Genomic DNA, 18853 nt, shown 5'->3' on the forward strand with positions numbered 1-18853 from the left:
GTTAGACTTTAGGATGTATTTTGAAGGTAGAGAAGTTAGAGCCTACTAATAGATGGGATATGAGTAGAAGGAAAAGGAGGAATAAAGGATTGTTCCTGGGCTTTTGACCTGTCCAAGAGCCAGATGGAATATACTGGAGGAAGAACAGATTTGGAGAAATACGGAATCAAGTTGTATTATGTAAGATTGGAAATATCGAATTTGCAATTGGATATCTAAGTTTGGACTTCAGGTCACAGTTTAGGACTGGAGAAATTAACTTGGGAGTAATGAGCGAATAACCATGGCACTGCATAAAATCACCTAGCGCAGCTAGAAAAAACAGTGAAGGACCAAGCCCTGGGGTATGCCAACATAAAGAAGTAGAGGTAGAAAGAAAAAAACAGTAAATGACTTCAAAGGTCTTACCAGCAAGCTAAAAGAAAAATCAGGAAACTAGTATGCTATAGGCCAGGGAAAGAAAGTATTTGAAAAAGATGAGTTATTTCCACATGTTCTCACTTACATGAGGAAGTTTAAAAAGTTATCTCATGTAATTAGAGGGTAGAATAGTGGTTATCAGAAGCTGAGAAGAGTGGAGAAAGGGTCGAAAGAAGCTATAGACATGTCATTGAATAGGAGGAATTAACATTGTAAGACAATTATAGTTGACAACAATTCATATACTTCAAAAAAGCTACTAGAGAAGATTTTGAATATTTTCCAACACAAAGAAATGGTATTTGAGATGATCTATATGTCATTTATCCTGATCTGACCCCTGCATATTGCATATATGTGTTGAGATGTCACATTGTACCCCACAAAGTGTTATATGTGTTGGTTAATCTTTGAAGTTAAATAATAAAATCAGAATTTCAGGATCTGGAATAAGGCTCAGTGGCACAGCACCTGCCTGGCAACTACAAGGTCCTGAGCTCGGTGCTTGATACCAAAAGAAAGAAAAGAAACTGACTTCTTCAAAAACAAGTGTGTTTAATGGTGTGGAATGTTGTCTGTTACTTGGACAACCAAAGCTTTAGACATTTTGAAGTAAAGGTGATAGCTTCCCAATGAGTAACCTTTCCCATTTGGAAACTTCTCTGTTTATAAGTTAATACTACAAATAGTTTTCCATATTATTTTTCAGAAAATGATATTTTGGTCCTTAAGATCATTTAGAACTTTGAATTGTGAAAGGGGTTTGATAACTTTTTGTGCTGTTCCCCCGTGAAATTTAACCACTACAAATCATCAAACATTAGGAGAAAAAATTACTTTTGAGTTTGTCTTTCTGTTCATTAGTACTCCCTGGACCCCATATCTTATACTCTGAGTAACTACTTTAAACATACCAATATGCAATATATTAACTGTTGTTATTCTTCTATTATTTTGTTATAAAACTTTGTTTTACTTTTTTTCCATAAAATAAGATTAAATAATTAAATAAACATCCCCCAGGGTATTTTTTTGGTTGGAAGGAGTTGTTTTTTTGTTTGTTTTAGGGCCATATTTTTCCTTCCTTTGTCAATCTTTTAACTTGTTTCATATCAGATATATAGTTGTACAAATGACCAAGTCTAGTTACTTGAAAAATCTGTTTTGGAGATTCTCTATGTTAAAAACTCAAAGATTTAAATAAGAATGGCTATTTTATTTTAGTGCAAAAGATATCTAAAAAGAAAGGGAACAAAAATAGAAAATTGGGTTTATCATTATACGAAAAGAATCTTTACCCAATGTTTGTGGGAAATTTTTGGTATTATTAATATTGACATGATCAATACTAAAGCTGTTACTCAGTTTTTAACATTTTATTTTCCTTTATATATCTTTTCCCTCCTCTTGATCCTGGAGTTGATGTGGAAAGAAAATTAGGTAAGTCAGTGGCATCCCATATAACCTTTTTTAGCATAATAAAAAATTCTCTAAAATTAGTATTTTAAAGATGTCTTTTAAATTGGTGTTACCTTTTTTAAATTAATTGATGTTACCTCCTGCCTAAATTGCCCAAGTACTCGTAATATACAAAAAATCTTATTTTTCCTAAAGATGGACCACAACATTGAATATAGTGTTGATTTGAATGACCAGTGCTTTATTTTTATAATACTCAGAAAAGGATATCTTTCTAAGGGACATAATAATAAATTTGAATTAAAGTTTACTTTTAAGCATAAAACAAAACAACAAGCTTACTCAGCTTGCTAGAAATTGTATCAGCATATCTCACTACATTTGGTCTACGGAGCTAAAGCTGGATCTCAGAGTCCTTTATTGCTTTTAATTTATATTATTAATGAATCACATGCCTTGGAAAAGTCAGTTAACTATTTAGCCTCCCAATTTTTCTTTTGGTAAAATTTAGGCGTGAATTTCTTTCTAAGACTTGGCATATAAATTGATAGAACATCAATAACATTTCATTAAATAGCCAAAAGAGGGGAATGATACAAAAGTGTTTCCATCTATAACTTACAGAAATGCAATTGAACACTATCTGGTAATGAGTCACTGAGATAAATTTTTATTTTCTGTAATTTACCTTCCTGGATGAACAAGTTGCCTAAGCCTTTCTGGACAAAATACAGAAGGTATGATTAAGTTAATAGCTATTGACATTCTGGTCATTTATGAGTATTTCAGTCATGGATATATTGACACAGTATCACCTACGAAATAGAGCAAGATTGAGGAGTCAGAGGTAGAGAAGAAAGTAGGTGGTGGCGGGTGGAGGAACAAGTGCTGTTCACATTTTGAAGCCTCTTCACATTTTGGAACCTTTCAAAGCTTTATCCATTATGTGAAAACTAAATCACATCAATATTTCTGCTGAACTGAGGACACAGAAATTGGCATGTTTGTCACAGTACACTGAAAAAAAGCCATCATTAATGGTTCAAGAATCCAGCAATGTTTCTTGGCCCAAATCAGCAAGAGGATATCAGACAATTATGGGCAGGAGATATGAAAGAAGACATGCATATGTCAGTTTAAAACCATGTATGACCAGATATGAAAGAAACTTAGACTAGAATGTTGATGACTAGGAAAATATCCTTCATTTCCCATCCATTGGAAAGAGTTCATTCTTCTTTACCCAATGAACCTAAATTTGAAAAATGTAAAATAGAAGTTTCCACTCATAGCACAGGAACCATTGAGAGCAGCCCAGGCTTTGCTGTAGTACATAATTAGTGGGGAAGGCAGGGAGACCTTTGGAAGCAATATGATGTTGAATGTTCATAATCACTCTGAGGGAAGAGAACATAGTACAGAATCTTGAAATGCCTTGTGTCCAAAATAGAATTGCATTGATTCTTTCTAACTCTCACGTGCCGACAGCAAGCATGGGGTGGGTAATGATCATCTTCAACTTTTTGCAGAAATTGTGGAAGGTGGTAGACATTAGGAAGCATTAAGCAGTACAAATTTTGAGTTGGAAAATGGAGAGACAGAAACTTGTGGCTTTTCAGTATCATTTCCCTCTTTTAATATTGAAGGCAATGAGTTAGAGCCAGCATCATTAGTGAAAAGTTCTGGTGATACTGAATTTGTCCATCAGAGTGGCTAGGAATTTCAGAGGTCTTCTTTGAAGATGTTGTTAGAAAGGAACAGGAAGATAGTACTGACTAGGCAAGACAGACAGAAAATTCAACTGAAAATGTAACTTGTGTTACAGGACATATTTATAGTGAACAAAATCCCTGGGGATAGGGACAAAACGTGTAGATGTTCTCCTGAACAGGTAGTGAGGGCAAAATTAGGGAATAAGTTCAAGCCAAATAGATCAAGAAATAGGTTTTAATAGGCATGAGTGTAAACAAAGAAGTGTTCAGGGATGGGGGGTCTTTGGAAATTGAGGAATGTGACTCAGATGACCCCTTAATAAAGTGTAAAGAATATGATGGAGAGCATGACTGTGTTCTTGATGCCACCTTACTCAAGAGTTACACCACATGAAACAGAAAACCATATAACACCTGAAAGTAGAACTGTAGCAAGAAAGTAAGAAGTTCAGGATAACACTTTTTAGAATGGCTGTGGAGATTATTTCCAACTCTGTAGTAAAGATGATGATAGTTCAGAGTGCAGTGATGGAAAGTGGTTTGGTTCTTTGCTTTATCCATGTTCTGGTGCAGAACAAGGTCAGTCCTCAAGCACTAAAGCTGGGAGATTGCCTGCCAGGAAAAGATGAGAATGAACCCGAGCGACAGAGTGATAGCAATGGCTCTGATGAAAAAAAACCAAGAATTGTTCCTATAGGAAGGGAAACAGACATCCTTGGGAAAGGGAGAAATTCCTTAATTATAGTATAATGAAATCAGTGAAAGCGGCAGTGAGGAGGGAAATGAGCCTGCCAATGAATCTGCACAGCAAGAAGCTTTCATTGTCGGATGGTAACAATAACCTTGAGAATGACTCTAATGTGAATGAAGACTTGAATGTAAAAACTTCAATATAGACTACTTGATGACTTTGCTGATGGACTGGGAACTGCTGAAGCTATTTCTTATGTGGATCCTGAGTTCCTCACCTACATGGCCCAGGCTATGGAGATGACAGAGCACATTTGGAGTCCTTTGCAGTGAATGTTGAGGTAATGAATCAACTAGCCTGTAAGGAAAGCATTGATGGCCTTCTAGAGACCCTTATTCCTGAAGATCACACTACTGTTGATCAGAAACAGTGCAGTCTGGTCTGTTGCAGTAAGTATATTAAGTATCATACAGCAACAGAATTACCCTGTCACCACTTCTATTATAAACCTTTTGTCTCAGTTTAGCTACATACGTCAGAAACATGCCCTGTGTGCTTCTATTTCCCACCTATAGGTACTGAAGTGTCTGAAGCTGCTTTCTCTGGCCTGATCCTGATGACAATACTGTAGAAGCTCCCTAAACAGTAGAAATGAGATCAGTCTATCAAAGTAAATCTTCAAATTTCTTCTAAATCTGATGCGATTTAAATATATTTAAAATGCTGTATAGACTATGCCATAGTTTAGAAAGAGAATGCTAGCTTTCTAAACTGCATATAGGTTTGCAGAAAGTATTAAACATTTTTGAGTTGCATGTTGAAGCAGCACATCGTTTTCTTTAGTTGAATATGTTGATATTAATTGTAGAGTCAAGCTTATCTGTTACTTCACTCCAAAACAGATAGTCATCTGTGTGGCACATGTTATTGGTTTTGTCTAAAAAAAACCTGCCACTAAGAGCTTATAATTAAGCTCTCCTGTTCACATCACATTTGAAAACTGATCTTTGCAGTAGTAATATTTGGTTTCATTGAAAGTAAATTATAAAGCATGCTTTTTCACTGGATCTTTTATTTTATAGACAATAAAACCCAACAAAACAAAACAGAATAAGTCCAGTGAAAACAAAGCAGTGAAATTGGTACAGAATTTTGAAGCAGGATAATAGGAAATCAACAATATCATAGTATTTCTTGTGATCTTCTCAGTAGTCCATTGCACCAGACATAGCAAAATCAAACCAAACCAAACAGAGTAAAACCAATCAAAACAGAACACTGAATGAAGCAAAACAATAAATCGGAACAAAACAAAACCGAACAATATTGGATTTCAAGAACAAGATACAAAGAAATTCCCCATATTTGTCACACTGCATACTGTTATCTTCCCAATAGATGCTCAGACTGCTGACCCCAGGCCTGCAAAGTCAATCAAACAATACAAGCATTTCAATTACCTCAGAAGCTATCAACTCAGCCTGTCCTCTGAACCTGCCAGTTGCTTATGGGGGTGGCGAGTTCTTGATTCTCAGCCCATGCATAGGTAGGCTCATGGGAAGCACTTTCTGTCTTCTTTTTTCCTGGGCCCCACATCACTTACTTGCCTGACCTACCCGAAGAGCTACTGCACGGCTTCTTGATGGGCTCCTCCCAGACCCAGCATGTCTTCTGGACCCTTTGTTTTTGCTATACCCAAACCTCTTGGTATACTGAGAAGATTTTTTTAGAAACATCTGCTTTTCCTTCTTTGTTATGCATTGATACTTTTCAATGGCAAAAACTAGAAATTTTGGCCAAATATCACAAAATGCAAAATCTTAGATATAGCTCTTGCTGAAATAAGTTACATATTATTTAATAAACAGTGGGAATGCTTAATGTAAAGATTGGCAAAGCATAAAAGAATTTGGTGTGCTCAGTACAATGAGATAAATTAGATGTCTTATAAAACAGGTTGATTTTACTCAACCTGTTTGATCTTGGTTAAAATTATACTTGAAGATCTAGAACACTTGTTTAATAAGTACTAGATATATTTAATTTCAGATGATTTTAGTTTTTGAAATATTTTTGGTAGGTCTGAAATTTTGCACAGGGTTATCTTTAATTGTCTAACCCCAGGCCACAATTGCACAGCTTCTCTTAGGTGATCACACACAGAAGGTAAGTTTGTACAAGTATGAGCATAATAGATAACTTCAGATGTGGTAACACTAGAAAACATGGCTTTTAGAATATCATATTCAAGCAACTGCTGCAAGTCTACTGGCATATGTCTTCCACATTAGTCATTTTATAACATGAAACTGGGTGAATGAATGAGTTACTGTGACATACTGTGGAGAAATTTATTGTGTGGTCACCATGTTAAGAGCCCTTGATTTCAGATTATTGAAGAATTACGGTTCCAGGAAATTTTCCATAGCAATAGAATAATCAGGTAACAGTCTGCGAAGGTGAACAGCATGATATGGTACCAAAAGAGGAAGAGCAACAAAAATTTTAACAAAGAGATCAGAGAAAGTGACAGCAAAAGAAACTTTGTTAAATTTATGGTCATCCTTGGTAGGTCTAAAATTATGCACAGAGTTATCTTTAATTGTCTAACCCCAAGCCACAATGAGATTCAGAGCAAGCCTAAAAGTCTGCCAAACCCTAACTTTTCCTGAGAGGCCTGACTTTCATATTTCCACAAGCCCTCTTTGAAATGACCTATTGGTTGATTTCTTGATGATAGCCATTCTTTCTGGAATGAGATGGAATCTCAGTGTTTTAATTTGCATTACTCCAATGTCTAATGATGTTGATTTTTCATATATTTGTTTTTCATTTGTATTTCTTCATCTGAGAAGTGTACATTCATTTCAGATGCCCATTTTTGGATTGGTCTCTGAATTTGGAGGATCTAATATTTTATTTCTTTATATGTTCTAGGTAGAAGTCCTTTGTCTGAGGGATAGTTGACAAAGATATTTTCCCAACTCACTTTTTTGGTGATTTCTTTTGACGTGAAAATCTTTTTAATAAGATAAGATCCCAGTTGTTGATTCTTTGAAGTATTTTTTGTGGTTTGATTTTGGTTAATGAACTCTCTGCCTACCCATATGTCTTCCAGATTTATACCAATCTTGTCTTCAAAGTCTAAAAGTCTGTCTTCAGTTTCATTTAGGCAGTTTTGCCAGCTTTTGATGGAACTTTTGATTTCTTGGATATTTCCTTAAATCTGTTTCATGTATTCTAGTTGTTCCCTGTATTGTTCATTCAAAGTTTCCCCATTTTCTTATATACCTCCATTTTTTTTAATCTATGTCTTTCTTTGATATACTCACCAATTCTTTCACTCTGTTTATCATTTATGTTTTTTTTTTCCTGAGAGATTATTTCTGATCTGATTTCCTTTATGGCTTCCTGGATTTGTTTCTTTACTTCCCTTGCTGTCATTTCAGAAATTACAGGTGATTGATTTCCAGTTTCATCCATATCTGTGTCTCCTGGACTTGATCTAGGTGGGCTGGAAGTTTGAGATTACATTTTGCTCTTTCATTTTGACATTTTCTTGTGTTCCTCCAAATCAGCTGCTTACCAAGTCCTAGTTGTTTCCTGCACTGGTGGCCCATCCAGCAGTAGACCTCACTGACGGTTGCTGATTTATTTGGGTCTCTGGGCTCCTGGACCCTTTGGGCCTCAGAGATTTTTCCAGGTTGTGGGCAGGTCTCTGGGCCCAGCTTCCCATTTCCCACTGGCTTCACCGAGGGTTCTCAGATGATAGGGCCACTGAGACTTCCAGTCCCCACAGGCCTCAGAGATGGTTCCTGTGTATGGATAGGTCACTAGACATGGATCCCCAGTCCACTCGGACCTAACTGAGGATTCCTGAATTACTGCAAGTCACTGAGTGCAGACTTCCATTCCCTGTGGACCACAGAGAAGATTCCCATGTGTAAGCAGGTCACTGGGTGCAGACTCCCAGTCCCTGTGGGCCTCACTGAGGGTTCCTCAATAACTGTGTTTTAAATCAGAGAGGAATGTTATAAATTAAAAAATACATTTATACTATATTTTATAATTTTTTTAACTATTTCCCTTTATTTCTTCATGTGTATTCAAGTCACTATCTCTTGTTCTTTCTTTACAGGGTAAAGGTCTTCCCTGTCATATTTCTTGTAAGTCAGGCTTACTTGTAACAAATTTTCCCACATTTGTTTAGACTGCCTTAATTTCTCCTTTCATTTTGAAGGGTAGTTTTGCCAAATACAGAAATCTTGTTGACATTTTTTAATTTCAGCATATTAAATGTGCCATGCTACTTCTTTTGGCCCTCCATCATTTCTAATAAGAAATTATCTGTTAATTTTATTGACAATTCTTTGTGTGTGATAAATTAGTTTTGTATGGCTGCTTTCAAGATTCTTTCACTTTAACAGGTTGATTGTGATTTGATTAATTATAATGTATGAGTTTACCTATTAGGTGTTCAATGAAGTTTTTAGGTATGTAATGTCTTTCACAAAATGGGAATTTTTGCCATTTTTCTTTTAAATATTCTGCTTTTTTCTCATCTGCTCTGAAACTCCAACATTGTATATATCAGTAAGCCATATATATATATGGAGAGAGAGAGAGAGAGTGTGTGTGTGTGTGTCTTGATACTTAGTTTAAACTGGCATTAAACTCATTACATAGCCCAGGTTAGCCTTCAACATACAATAATCCTCCTACTTCAGTAACCCCAGTGCTGAGACTACAAGTATGTGCCACAACACCCAGCTTCCATAGATTTTTCAGTAAGTTTGATGGTGTCCTATAGATCTCTTAGGCTCTGTGTGTTTTTCTTCATTCATTTATTCTTTATTCTCAGATTGAATTAAACTCAGTTGCTTAAATTTAATGATTTTTTTTCTTCTGTCTGCTTAAATCTGCTATTAAATTCTTCTGGTGGATTTGTCATTTTGGTTGTTGTACTTTGTAACTGAGTTTCTGGTTGGTTGTTTTGATATCTCTTATTGATAGCAATTGTTCAAAAGAAAAAAGGAACTATGATGGGTAAAAAGGGAAAGGACAATAGGGAGAAGGGAAAAAATGCAAGTCAGTTACCCTATTATTATCTCTGAGTTTATTAAAAAGGAAGGCTTGTGTTAATATCAGTTGAAGAAATTTTTGTGTCCGTATCTTGTAACCTGGGCAACTAATTTAAAGATAGCAACATGTAATGTATTAATTATTGTTATTCTTCTATTATTTTGATACAGAGTTTTGTTTTACCATTTTTCCATAAAATATAGATATTCTCTATTTGGTAAGACATCATGTTCATATTTTCCTTTAGTTTTTTAGATGTGCTTTTGTTTAGTTCTTTGAACATTTTTATGATAGCTGATTTTAAGTTATTATGTAATGTATAAGTATTCTCATTTCTCTGCATCCTTGTCAGCATTTGTGATTTTCTTTAGAGTAGCTATTCTAAATAACATTAGATGATATCTTACTGTGATTTTGATTTCCAGTCCCTTATGATTAGTGATACTGGTCATTTTCTCATATACTTACTGGTCATTTGATATATTCCTTTTGCTTTTTTGAGACATGGTCTCCCGAAGCAGTTCAGGAGGTTTAGGCTTGCCTCAAACGCAATGTGTAGCCCAGTCTGGCCTCAAACTTGTGATGATCCTTCTCCTGAATGCCAAGATTCAATATATTCTTTTGAGAAATGTGTATTCAGATAATTTGTCCATTTTAAAATTCAGAGTTTTGCTGTTGAGTATTTTGTGCTCTCAACAATTCTTTTTTAAAGCCTGTTAGTGTCATTATTATATCTAAAACATTAGTAATACTATAGTCAAATGTCTACCTTATATTTTCCTGATGATTTCAAACTGTTTTGTTCTGAATTTGTTACAGAACTGTAAAATGGTCCACACATTATATTTGGTATTTCTTTTAAGCCTCAATCTATAGGTACTCTTCTCTCCTTTATTTTTTAGTTTATTTGTTGAGGGGAAAAAAGTATATTTATCCCTTTGGCTTTACTGATTTGCTTTGTCTAGATTTTGCTGATTAAATTTCCATGATAATGTTTGGCATGTTCCTTTGCTCCCCTTTTTTTCCATAGCCTTAATTAGAGTATATTTTATCTTTTTGAAAGACTATTTCATTTATGACATTATTTCTATCATTTTCTTCCAGTTTAAGATTATATATTTTGGTGCCTGTATCAAGGCTTTCCCTGGGTTAGCATGTAAAGTCTGATGTGTAATCTCTTCCCTCTATATATGATCTCTTTCCTATACACATGTACATCTATCCTCTCAGTAATATTCATTTCTTGGAGTTGAAAAGTAACTTTTTTCTGTTAAAATACCAGTGAAAAAAATCTGACCACCACCATCCTGATCTGTGAATCCTCTAGACGCCTTCTCCCAGCTCAACTACACTTGGGTACTCATAACACTCTCAGCCCTGCTACTGATAGCAGCCACTACTCCCTGAGTTTTCCTAAGCCTCATCCTTGGGCAACTAATTCCTGCTTATGGTCTTTAAAGCCTTGTTCTTGGCACAGAGCCACAACCACCTTTCCCTGAGCACCACCCCTCATGACCCTACAAAAGACCCTATAGTCTGTATGAGAGTTGCTGATAAGGTCTCTAGTACCAGACCGATCCCTCTTAGGTTTGTTCTGAAATAAACCTGTACTATTGAGCTCATACCTCCATTTCTTCTTTTCCTTTTTCCTAATAGCCAGTTCCTATTAGTCTTAGATTATAACCATTAATCTTTTTGTAATAAGTTTTTGAATGGTTAGTATTTTATAATTTTTAAAACCCAGAATCTATACCTTCATGAGCCCTGTTTTAACTATGTTAAAAAGTATATCTGTTTTATATCCAAAAATTTTATATCCATGCATAGATGATTTTCATCCATATTCTTCAGTATGCAGCTACTAGTATAATAATCTCATTTTACAGGTGAAAAAAACCACAAACTTTGAAAGATTAAGTAACTTACACATAGTCATTCATAATGGAGTCAGGTCTAGCTTTCAGATATACTAACACCAGATTTTGTGTTTCTTTTATTTTACTTGTTGACAATAATATCATATAATATTTCAAGCTGTTACTTCCACTCCTGTAAGAAAAATACCTTCTTTCAAATATTAATAGCATCATCAAATCTAATACCATAAAAAGGAAAAGATAGATTATTTGAGGAATGTACAATATCATAATAAGTCACACCAAAGTGTAAAAGAATTGAAAGGTTGTTTTACATTTAATGCTTTTGCTACCAGATGTGGTATCCTGTGGAAATTCTTTCTAGTTTTGGTGTCTTGAACAAAGAATTGGACAAGACACACTGAAAAGATAGCAAGGAATTGCATTTATTGAAGGTGGAAAACAAGCTCTGTAGAGTGAAAGCAGACTAGTGAATAGACTCATAACAGTGGCAAGGATAAGGAAAAGTAGTCTTTGGTATCTGAAATTCCTCTGTTGACTTCTCATGCAAGTAAAACATTGAGATAGCAGTTACCCTACAAATGCCTAGTTGGCCTGGTGCTGTATTTAAACTACCCTGTCAAAACTCAGGTTTGACTTTATGCTGGATGTAAATGAAGAATTGAAAATGGCACTTTTCTGATTGGTTCCATGTAAAGCACTCAGGAGCTGCAAAATCATCATGGATTCTGTATGTGCCCTGGGTCTCCATGATTTTGACAGATTCCACCCAATGTTTAACCAGTCTTCCCCAGCTCTAATCTCCTACCTCACTTTAACACTAGCATATTAATGTCTTCAGTTACTTTCCATATAGAAGTTAAAATCAAGCACTATACATAATTGAAACATTTTAAATTGTAGCCCTAAGCTAAACCTTAGTTGAGAACAATTGAAATATACCAAACTTCCTCCAAAGAAAAAATGTATTTGAAAATTCCTGATAAAAATATGGATTCATCTTTTAATAATAAAAGATAAACATTCTTATTAAAGCAGAAAATAATGACTACTTTTGTTTACTGCTGACCATTTTATTACTAATGTCTAAGATATTATCTGGCTCCCTCACCTAATTAGGCACATGCTGTAGGAAAAATTTATAGGCCAAATACTCCTAATAAATAAAAGGGAAAATATTAGGATCAAAATTTGATTGGCTATAAATATCTCTGCTCATCACTAAGAAAAAGCGTCAGTATCCCTTTGATTATTTCAAGACTTTTCTCAATTAGCCATTGTGACTATGTTGGCTACCCAAAAACATGCTTCTTGAATGTGTTAAGACTACCCCCAGAAGAATGTGACACACACAGGTGAAGCAGGAGACTAGAGTGTAGCAAAGCTGGCTGGGTTAGCAGTGTGACCTCTTAATTGCAAAATCCCAGAATGTGTGCCCAGAATAGTTCCCAAATCCCTGCACGTGGACTTCTTGGGAGATGTCTTGGTTATGTTTCTCTCATTGCCGAGCAAAATACCTAATGCCCAAAATGAAGGAAAGGTTTATTTAGCTTACAGTTTGTGAAGATTTCAGTTCATACTCAGCTGGCTTCAAGGCAAGGTGGAGTGGCTGAGAGGAAACTGTTCAAGGTGGCTTTTGGTGGCTGCAACAGATCCAAAAGCAACAAGAACAAAAGGTCAAAAGCAAAAAAGGATGAAGCACAACTGTTTTCCTCCTTTATAGTGTATGCAGGCTCCCCACCCCGAAACAGGTACATCACTCACACCACCAATCCCAGCATGAGACAACGAACTAATCACAAACTGTACAGTCAGCCACATTTGAAAGCCTCCTATGACTGCATGAGGCAGTGGGGGACATCTAGACACAAACCAAACCAGAACTCTAGCAGGTTTTCAATAGGATGGACTAGACCTGACATCAGCCTGAGATCTGGGTGTTACAAAATGGACAGCCCACATTGAGCTGTTTGCCATTTCTTGCATGATGGCCCATCCCCGTGTTGGAGAATGTACTTCTTTTTGTACTTTTACTTATCCCAAATTTGCTCTTCAGAACCTGCTTTTTTTCTACTTTTAATAAATGTAAAACTATTTGGGCTTATCTCAATTCTTTATTCGGACAGAAAGAACCTAGAAAACACCCCCGTAGAAATAGACTCCAGCTCCCCTAAAACCCAGTAATATGGGCACATAGAAACAAATGACATTTTTACTCTGATTATTTGGTGAAAATAAACCATTTTAAACCTGTCAGAGCAAGTCTGAGATAGATCATGATTGTATGGTATCAAGTAATACTTAGTAGTAAGTGTAAAATTTTCATATTTTTTTGAGACAGGGTCTTGCTGTGCAATTCAGGCTGACCTTGAACTCACTATGTGGCCAAGGCTGGCCTTGAACTTGCAGCAATTCTCATGCCTCAGCCTCTTGAATTCTGGGATTACAGGTATGTGCCACCATGTCCAACTTTAGTTCTCTTTTATGCTTGTATAGTGCAACCAAATCAGAAATATTTTATAAATGAGCAAAAGAAAAGCAGAATGATCTGTTTACAGGAAGATTTTGTAAACTAGAGTAGCACTTCCTATGACTTATCAGTTTGAAGGTGAAACAGTTATTTACTTACTAAATTTTAATGATACAGCATTTTAAAATAATAAAATTTCCTTTTTAAAATATTTCTTCTTTTGTATAATCTCATGTAGCTCACCTAATTTACACACAAACCCACACATAGCTAACTGCCTAGATCATGATTGAATTTCCAGTGCATTAGACAACTCCCTCATGTTCTGTTACAGTATTCTTGAATGCTCTAAAAATAACCAGTTTTAACTTCTGTCACCATAGAATCTTTGGATTTGTGTCTGTGCCCTTTTTTTACCCTTATAGTACAGGGGATTGAAATCAGAAGTACTCCACAACTAAGCTACATCTCCATCCCTTAAATTTGTTTTTTAATTTTGAGACAGGATCTTGCTAAGATCTCCAGATTAACCTGGGCTAGGGATATAGCTCAATGGGAGAACATTTGCCTAGCATGCAAGGAGGGACCTGGGTTCCATTTCCACTACCAAAAAAAATCAAGATTATATTTGCAGAATAGGAATCTACAAACTGCAATTCAAAGGCCAAGTGTGGCCCACATACATTTTATTGGAACACGGCTATAGCCATTCATTTATGTGTCGTCTGTGGTCACTTTCACACTATAGAGTCCAATTAGTGTGACAGATCATGAGCCCCAAATACTAAAATGTTTATTATCTGGCCTTTTGGCAATTTTTACTAAAGCAAAATACGCTCCCATCCATGACCATATAAACTAAATTGAAATGGGTGCTCATATTTCTGAAAAAAAAATCTAACACTATGCACAGAAGTTTTATCTTCGATTCAAAAATGGAAGACTTAAATGTTCTTTTGCTCTAAAATAGATAAACCAATACTATACATGGATCACAAAGCGAGCAAAATCAAGATACATAAGCACATAGTTTGATTCTATCTAAGTGGTTTTAAAACAGGCACAAAACTGGCTAGGCTCCCCTTGCCTCAACCTCTGGAGTAGTTAGGGTTACAGGCACATGCCGCCACACCCAGTTTTATGCATGTTTTAAAACCATTTATATTACATGAATTTCCATTCCAACCAGCAGTGTATGACAGCCTCAGCTGCTATATATCTTTACCAGTGTTTGATCTCGTCTATCCATTGAATTTTAACCATTATGATGGTCACATGGTATTATCACTATTTTAATTTGCATTTTTGATGACTAATGATATGTTTACTGGCCATACTTACATATTCTTTTGTAAAATGTTCGGGTATTTTTAGCAATTATGTTACTGTGTCATTGTCTTTTCTGTGAGTTTTTTATATATTCTAAACATAAATCCTTTGTTAAGTATATTTTAGAAATCTCAGACTATGGACTCACTTTTTATATTCTTAATTTTTTTTTAATCTTAAAGAGGATAAAACCAAGGAAAATAAAACAGAATAAAGCCAATCAAAACAAACCAGTGTAAGTGATACAGGACTATAAAACAATACAAAATCAGTAATAGTTACTATAATGCCTCTTGTCTTTAAAATAGCTGCAGATACCTTCAGACATAGTGAGAATCAAACAGAACAGAACCAATAAAAACAAAACAATAAATGTAATAAAAGACTTCAAAACAAGATAATAGTAAATCAAAAATGACTACCATAATATATCTTGCCATCTTCAAAACAGCTGTTCATGCCAACAGATATAATAAATGAAACAAAAGAATGAAAATGGCACAGGGCTTCAAAAAAAGAAAATGGGGAATTAACGATGGCTACCTCCTTCAGAAGAAAATCCTCCTCCCCAGATGCTACACTTGGTACTGTGTACTGGTATCTTTTGATCAGACCACTGGCCCTAGACCTACAAGGTCAGTAAAACACCAAAATACCACAAGCATCAAACTGCATTTCACCTCAGTAGTCATCATTGCAAGCTGTGTTTCGCTGAATAAGCCAGTCACTGATAGGTGGGTATTTTGGCTCTTGTTTGCCAGCCCATGATCCAGAAGGGGGGGATGGGGTCTGGCTGTCCCCCCTGCCAGTGGTGGCCCACACATGGTGCTGGTTTGCAGGGTGTGCTTGCTTCTTGGTGAGGCCTTGTTCTCTCCCTCTGCAGTCTGCAAGTAGCAGTGACTCAGGGAGAAAGGCTTGAGTCTGGCTGTACTCCTGCCAGCAGTGGGCCCACACATGGCACTAGTTTTCAGGGAGGGCTCACTTCTTGATGAGGCCTTGTTCTCTCCTGTCACATTTTTTATATTCTTAATAGTATCTTTATTCATGCTTTTAATTAAGTTTAGCCATTTTCATATAGCTAATACTTTTGGTATCATACTTTAAAAAGTATTTGTCTGAGTTAGGGATGTAGCTCACTGCAAGAATACTTGCTTAGCATGCAAGGAGGACACTGGGTTCCATTTCCACTGCCAAAAAACAAAAAAAATCAAGACAATATTCTCTGATGTGTATTCACAGAACAGGAATCAGCAAGCTAAACTCAAAGGCCAAATGTGATCCACATGCATTTATTGGAGCACAGCTATAGACATTCATTTATGTATTATCTGTGGCCACTTTCACACTATGGATTCAAATTAGTGTGACAGCTCAAATGAGCCACATCCTACAATATTTAGTATTTGGCCCTCTGCAAAAAAAAAAAAAAAAAAAAAAAAAATTGCTAATTTCTGTTCCAGATCATTTTGCTCTATGATATATCTCAAATTAATTTTTATATATGATTTGAGATAGTTTATTTTTTTCGGTATAGATATATAGTTGGTCAATCATTATTTGTTTAAAAACCACCCTTTTCCTATAGAATTGTAATGGTCTTTTTATTATATATCTGATAAGTTGATATGAGTAATTCTGTTTCTGTACTCTCTATCCTGTTCCATTGGTTTATTTGACTATGATGGTACAAATACCACACTGTCTTAAATATTGTAGCATTGTAACAAATCTTTTTTTTTTTAGTTTATTGAGACAGGGTCTTGCTATGTAGCTCAGGTTAGCTGCGAGGGTCACTATGTAGCACAGGATGGACTCAAATTCATGACAGTCCTCCTCCTTCAGCCTCCCAAGTGCTGGAATTACAGGTGTGCACCACCATACTCAGTTACAAATCTTGATATTGATATCTGATAGTATAAGCCCTTTGGTTTTGTTGCTTGTTTTAAGATTGCTTTGGCTCTTCTAGGACTTTTGCATTTCTGTGTAAATTTAATTTTTCAATTCTATTTTAATTGAAAATAATTGTATATATTGTCATGAGACAATGTGATGTTTGACATATGAATAAAATGTGGGATGACTAAGTCAAGCCAACCATTTTGTTGATATCTACTACAAAACTTACTGGTGCTCCATGAACCTAGGGTTTAGTGAAAACATTGGTCTCACTCCCATCCTTACTCCATGGACCTAGCGGTCAGTGGATCTTTGGCCACACCTCCACCTCCTTGCTCCATGAACCTCAGTGTCATGGGAATGTCAGCCTCACCCCTCTCCTTGCTCCAGGGACCTAGGGGTTGGTGGGATCACTGGTCATCCTCCATTCTACTGAAAAGACCAGAGCAGCTCAAGAACAATTAGTGACCCCTTCCACCACTTGCAGAATCTTGGTGGGCTGGTGGGAGCCTCAGCAACCACTCACTCACACAGAGGACCTCATGGGGATTGTGACAGTGTGATGTATTTCCCTCTCAAATAAAGGACCTCGGTAGGTAAACAGGAGCAGCAGTGAACTCCTCATCAGCTGTAGGACTTTGGCGAGTCTGGCAAGAGTGTGTGTGAGTCTTTCCATTCCATACAGAGAACACCAGGTGGGTTGAGGAGGTTTCCCCAACCAACAAGGCTTCCCCAACCCTGAGGTAATCAAAAGGGCCTACAAGGCACCCAGTGACCTAGTAGAGTCCCACCTGAGGTTTACACTATAGCCAGTTAGATCTGATGGCCTGGAACAGCCTGAAGGTATAGTAACAATAGGAACTAAGGGTTGGCTTACATCAATTCTGCTAGGTTAGTCACTCTAGGAAGAATATAGGACACTCTTCCCAACAGACCCTGCAGGAGGAATTCAAGTGAGTGTTCTTCCCCTTCATTATAGGACCCAGCAATTGGACATCAACCATACAGTAGGATCCTAAGACATACACGATGAACAATTGAGAATAGTGAGATTGAAAAGGCCAAAGTATTAACCCAAGAGGTGAAAATGACAAAATGAAAAAACAAAATGCAGTCTCATTCAGACCATCAGTAACAAGTACATGAGACATTGAAATAGAGAACATTAGCAAGTCACACACCTGAAATTTCTAAAAAGATAGTAAGTGAAATAAACAAATCCATGAGGCTATATAGGAAATCAGATTAGAAATAATCTCTCATGTACAGAAATAAATGACAACCTGAATAAAGGAGTTGCTCAGCATAGCTAGAGAAGATATACGTAAAACAGTACAGGAACATAGGAAAATGATGGGAACCTTAAATGAACAACACAGAAAAGAAGTAGAATGCATGAAACAAATTCAAAGAGATATCCAGGAAATAATAAATTCTATTGAAAGCTAGTGAAACTGAATGAAGTTAAGGATAGAATTTCAAACCTTGAGGACAGGATTGCAGCTAGTGATCATGAAAAAAAAACTACTAAAAATAACAAGACCACATGAAATGGCAATTCAACAGCTTTAAGATGATGCAAAGGGAAACAACACAAGACTAGTAGGCCTCAGTGGAGATGCAGGAATCAACACAAATGACATAGGTAAACTATTCACGGAAGTAATAGAAAATTTTCCAAACATGGGAAAAGAATCACATATACAGATAAGTGAGACATATAGAAGGCCAGACATTAATAACCAGAATAAATCTACGCTTCCGGCACAACTCTCACCAGCCCTGGGGAATGCATGCTGCCCTCAGACCTTGGCCCGTGCAGCCGTGTGCTGCTTGTGTGACTCCAGCCAGTACTGAGGAACCCCACACTGCCCTGGACCTTGGACTGCACTGCCGTGTGACTCCTGCTGGCCCTGTGGAACGTGTGCTGCCCTCAGACTTCAGCCCCCGCAGCCAC

The 18853-nt window shown here is 36.4% G+C and overlaps 1 protein-coding gene across 3 annotated transcripts in view; it reads left to right on the top strand.

Annotated features, from left to right (window-relative positions):
* Nucleotides 1-17099, top strand: part of Cenpi (centromere protein I) — a 147546-nt gene extending 130447 nt beyond the window's left edge. Inside the window, exons 12-13 of one of the 3 annotated variants that reach the window (XM_063246180.1) lie at nt 13543-13650; nt 15452-17099. In XM_063246180.1, coding sequence (XP_063102250.1) covers nt 13543-13650; nt 15452-15480 — 137 coding nt within the window. In that variant the 3' untranslated portion in view covers nt 15481-17099. The remainder of the gene's footprint in view (nt 1-13542; nt 13651-15451) is intronic. The other 2 variants (XM_063246181.1, XM_063246179.1) reach the window with 2 other exon arrangements.
* The last annotated feature ends 1754 nt before the right edge of the window (nt 17100-18853 follow it).

This window comes from Cavia porcellus, unplaced genomic scaffold (genome assembly GCF_034190915.1).
Source record: "Cavia porcellus strain 051 isolate PalLab524CR breed Dunkin Hartley unplaced genomic scaffold, mCavPor4.1 scaffold_3, whole genome shotgun sequence".
NCBI classification, from domain to species: Eukaryota; Metazoa; Chordata; class Mammalia; order Rodentia; family Caviidae; genus Cavia; species Cavia porcellus.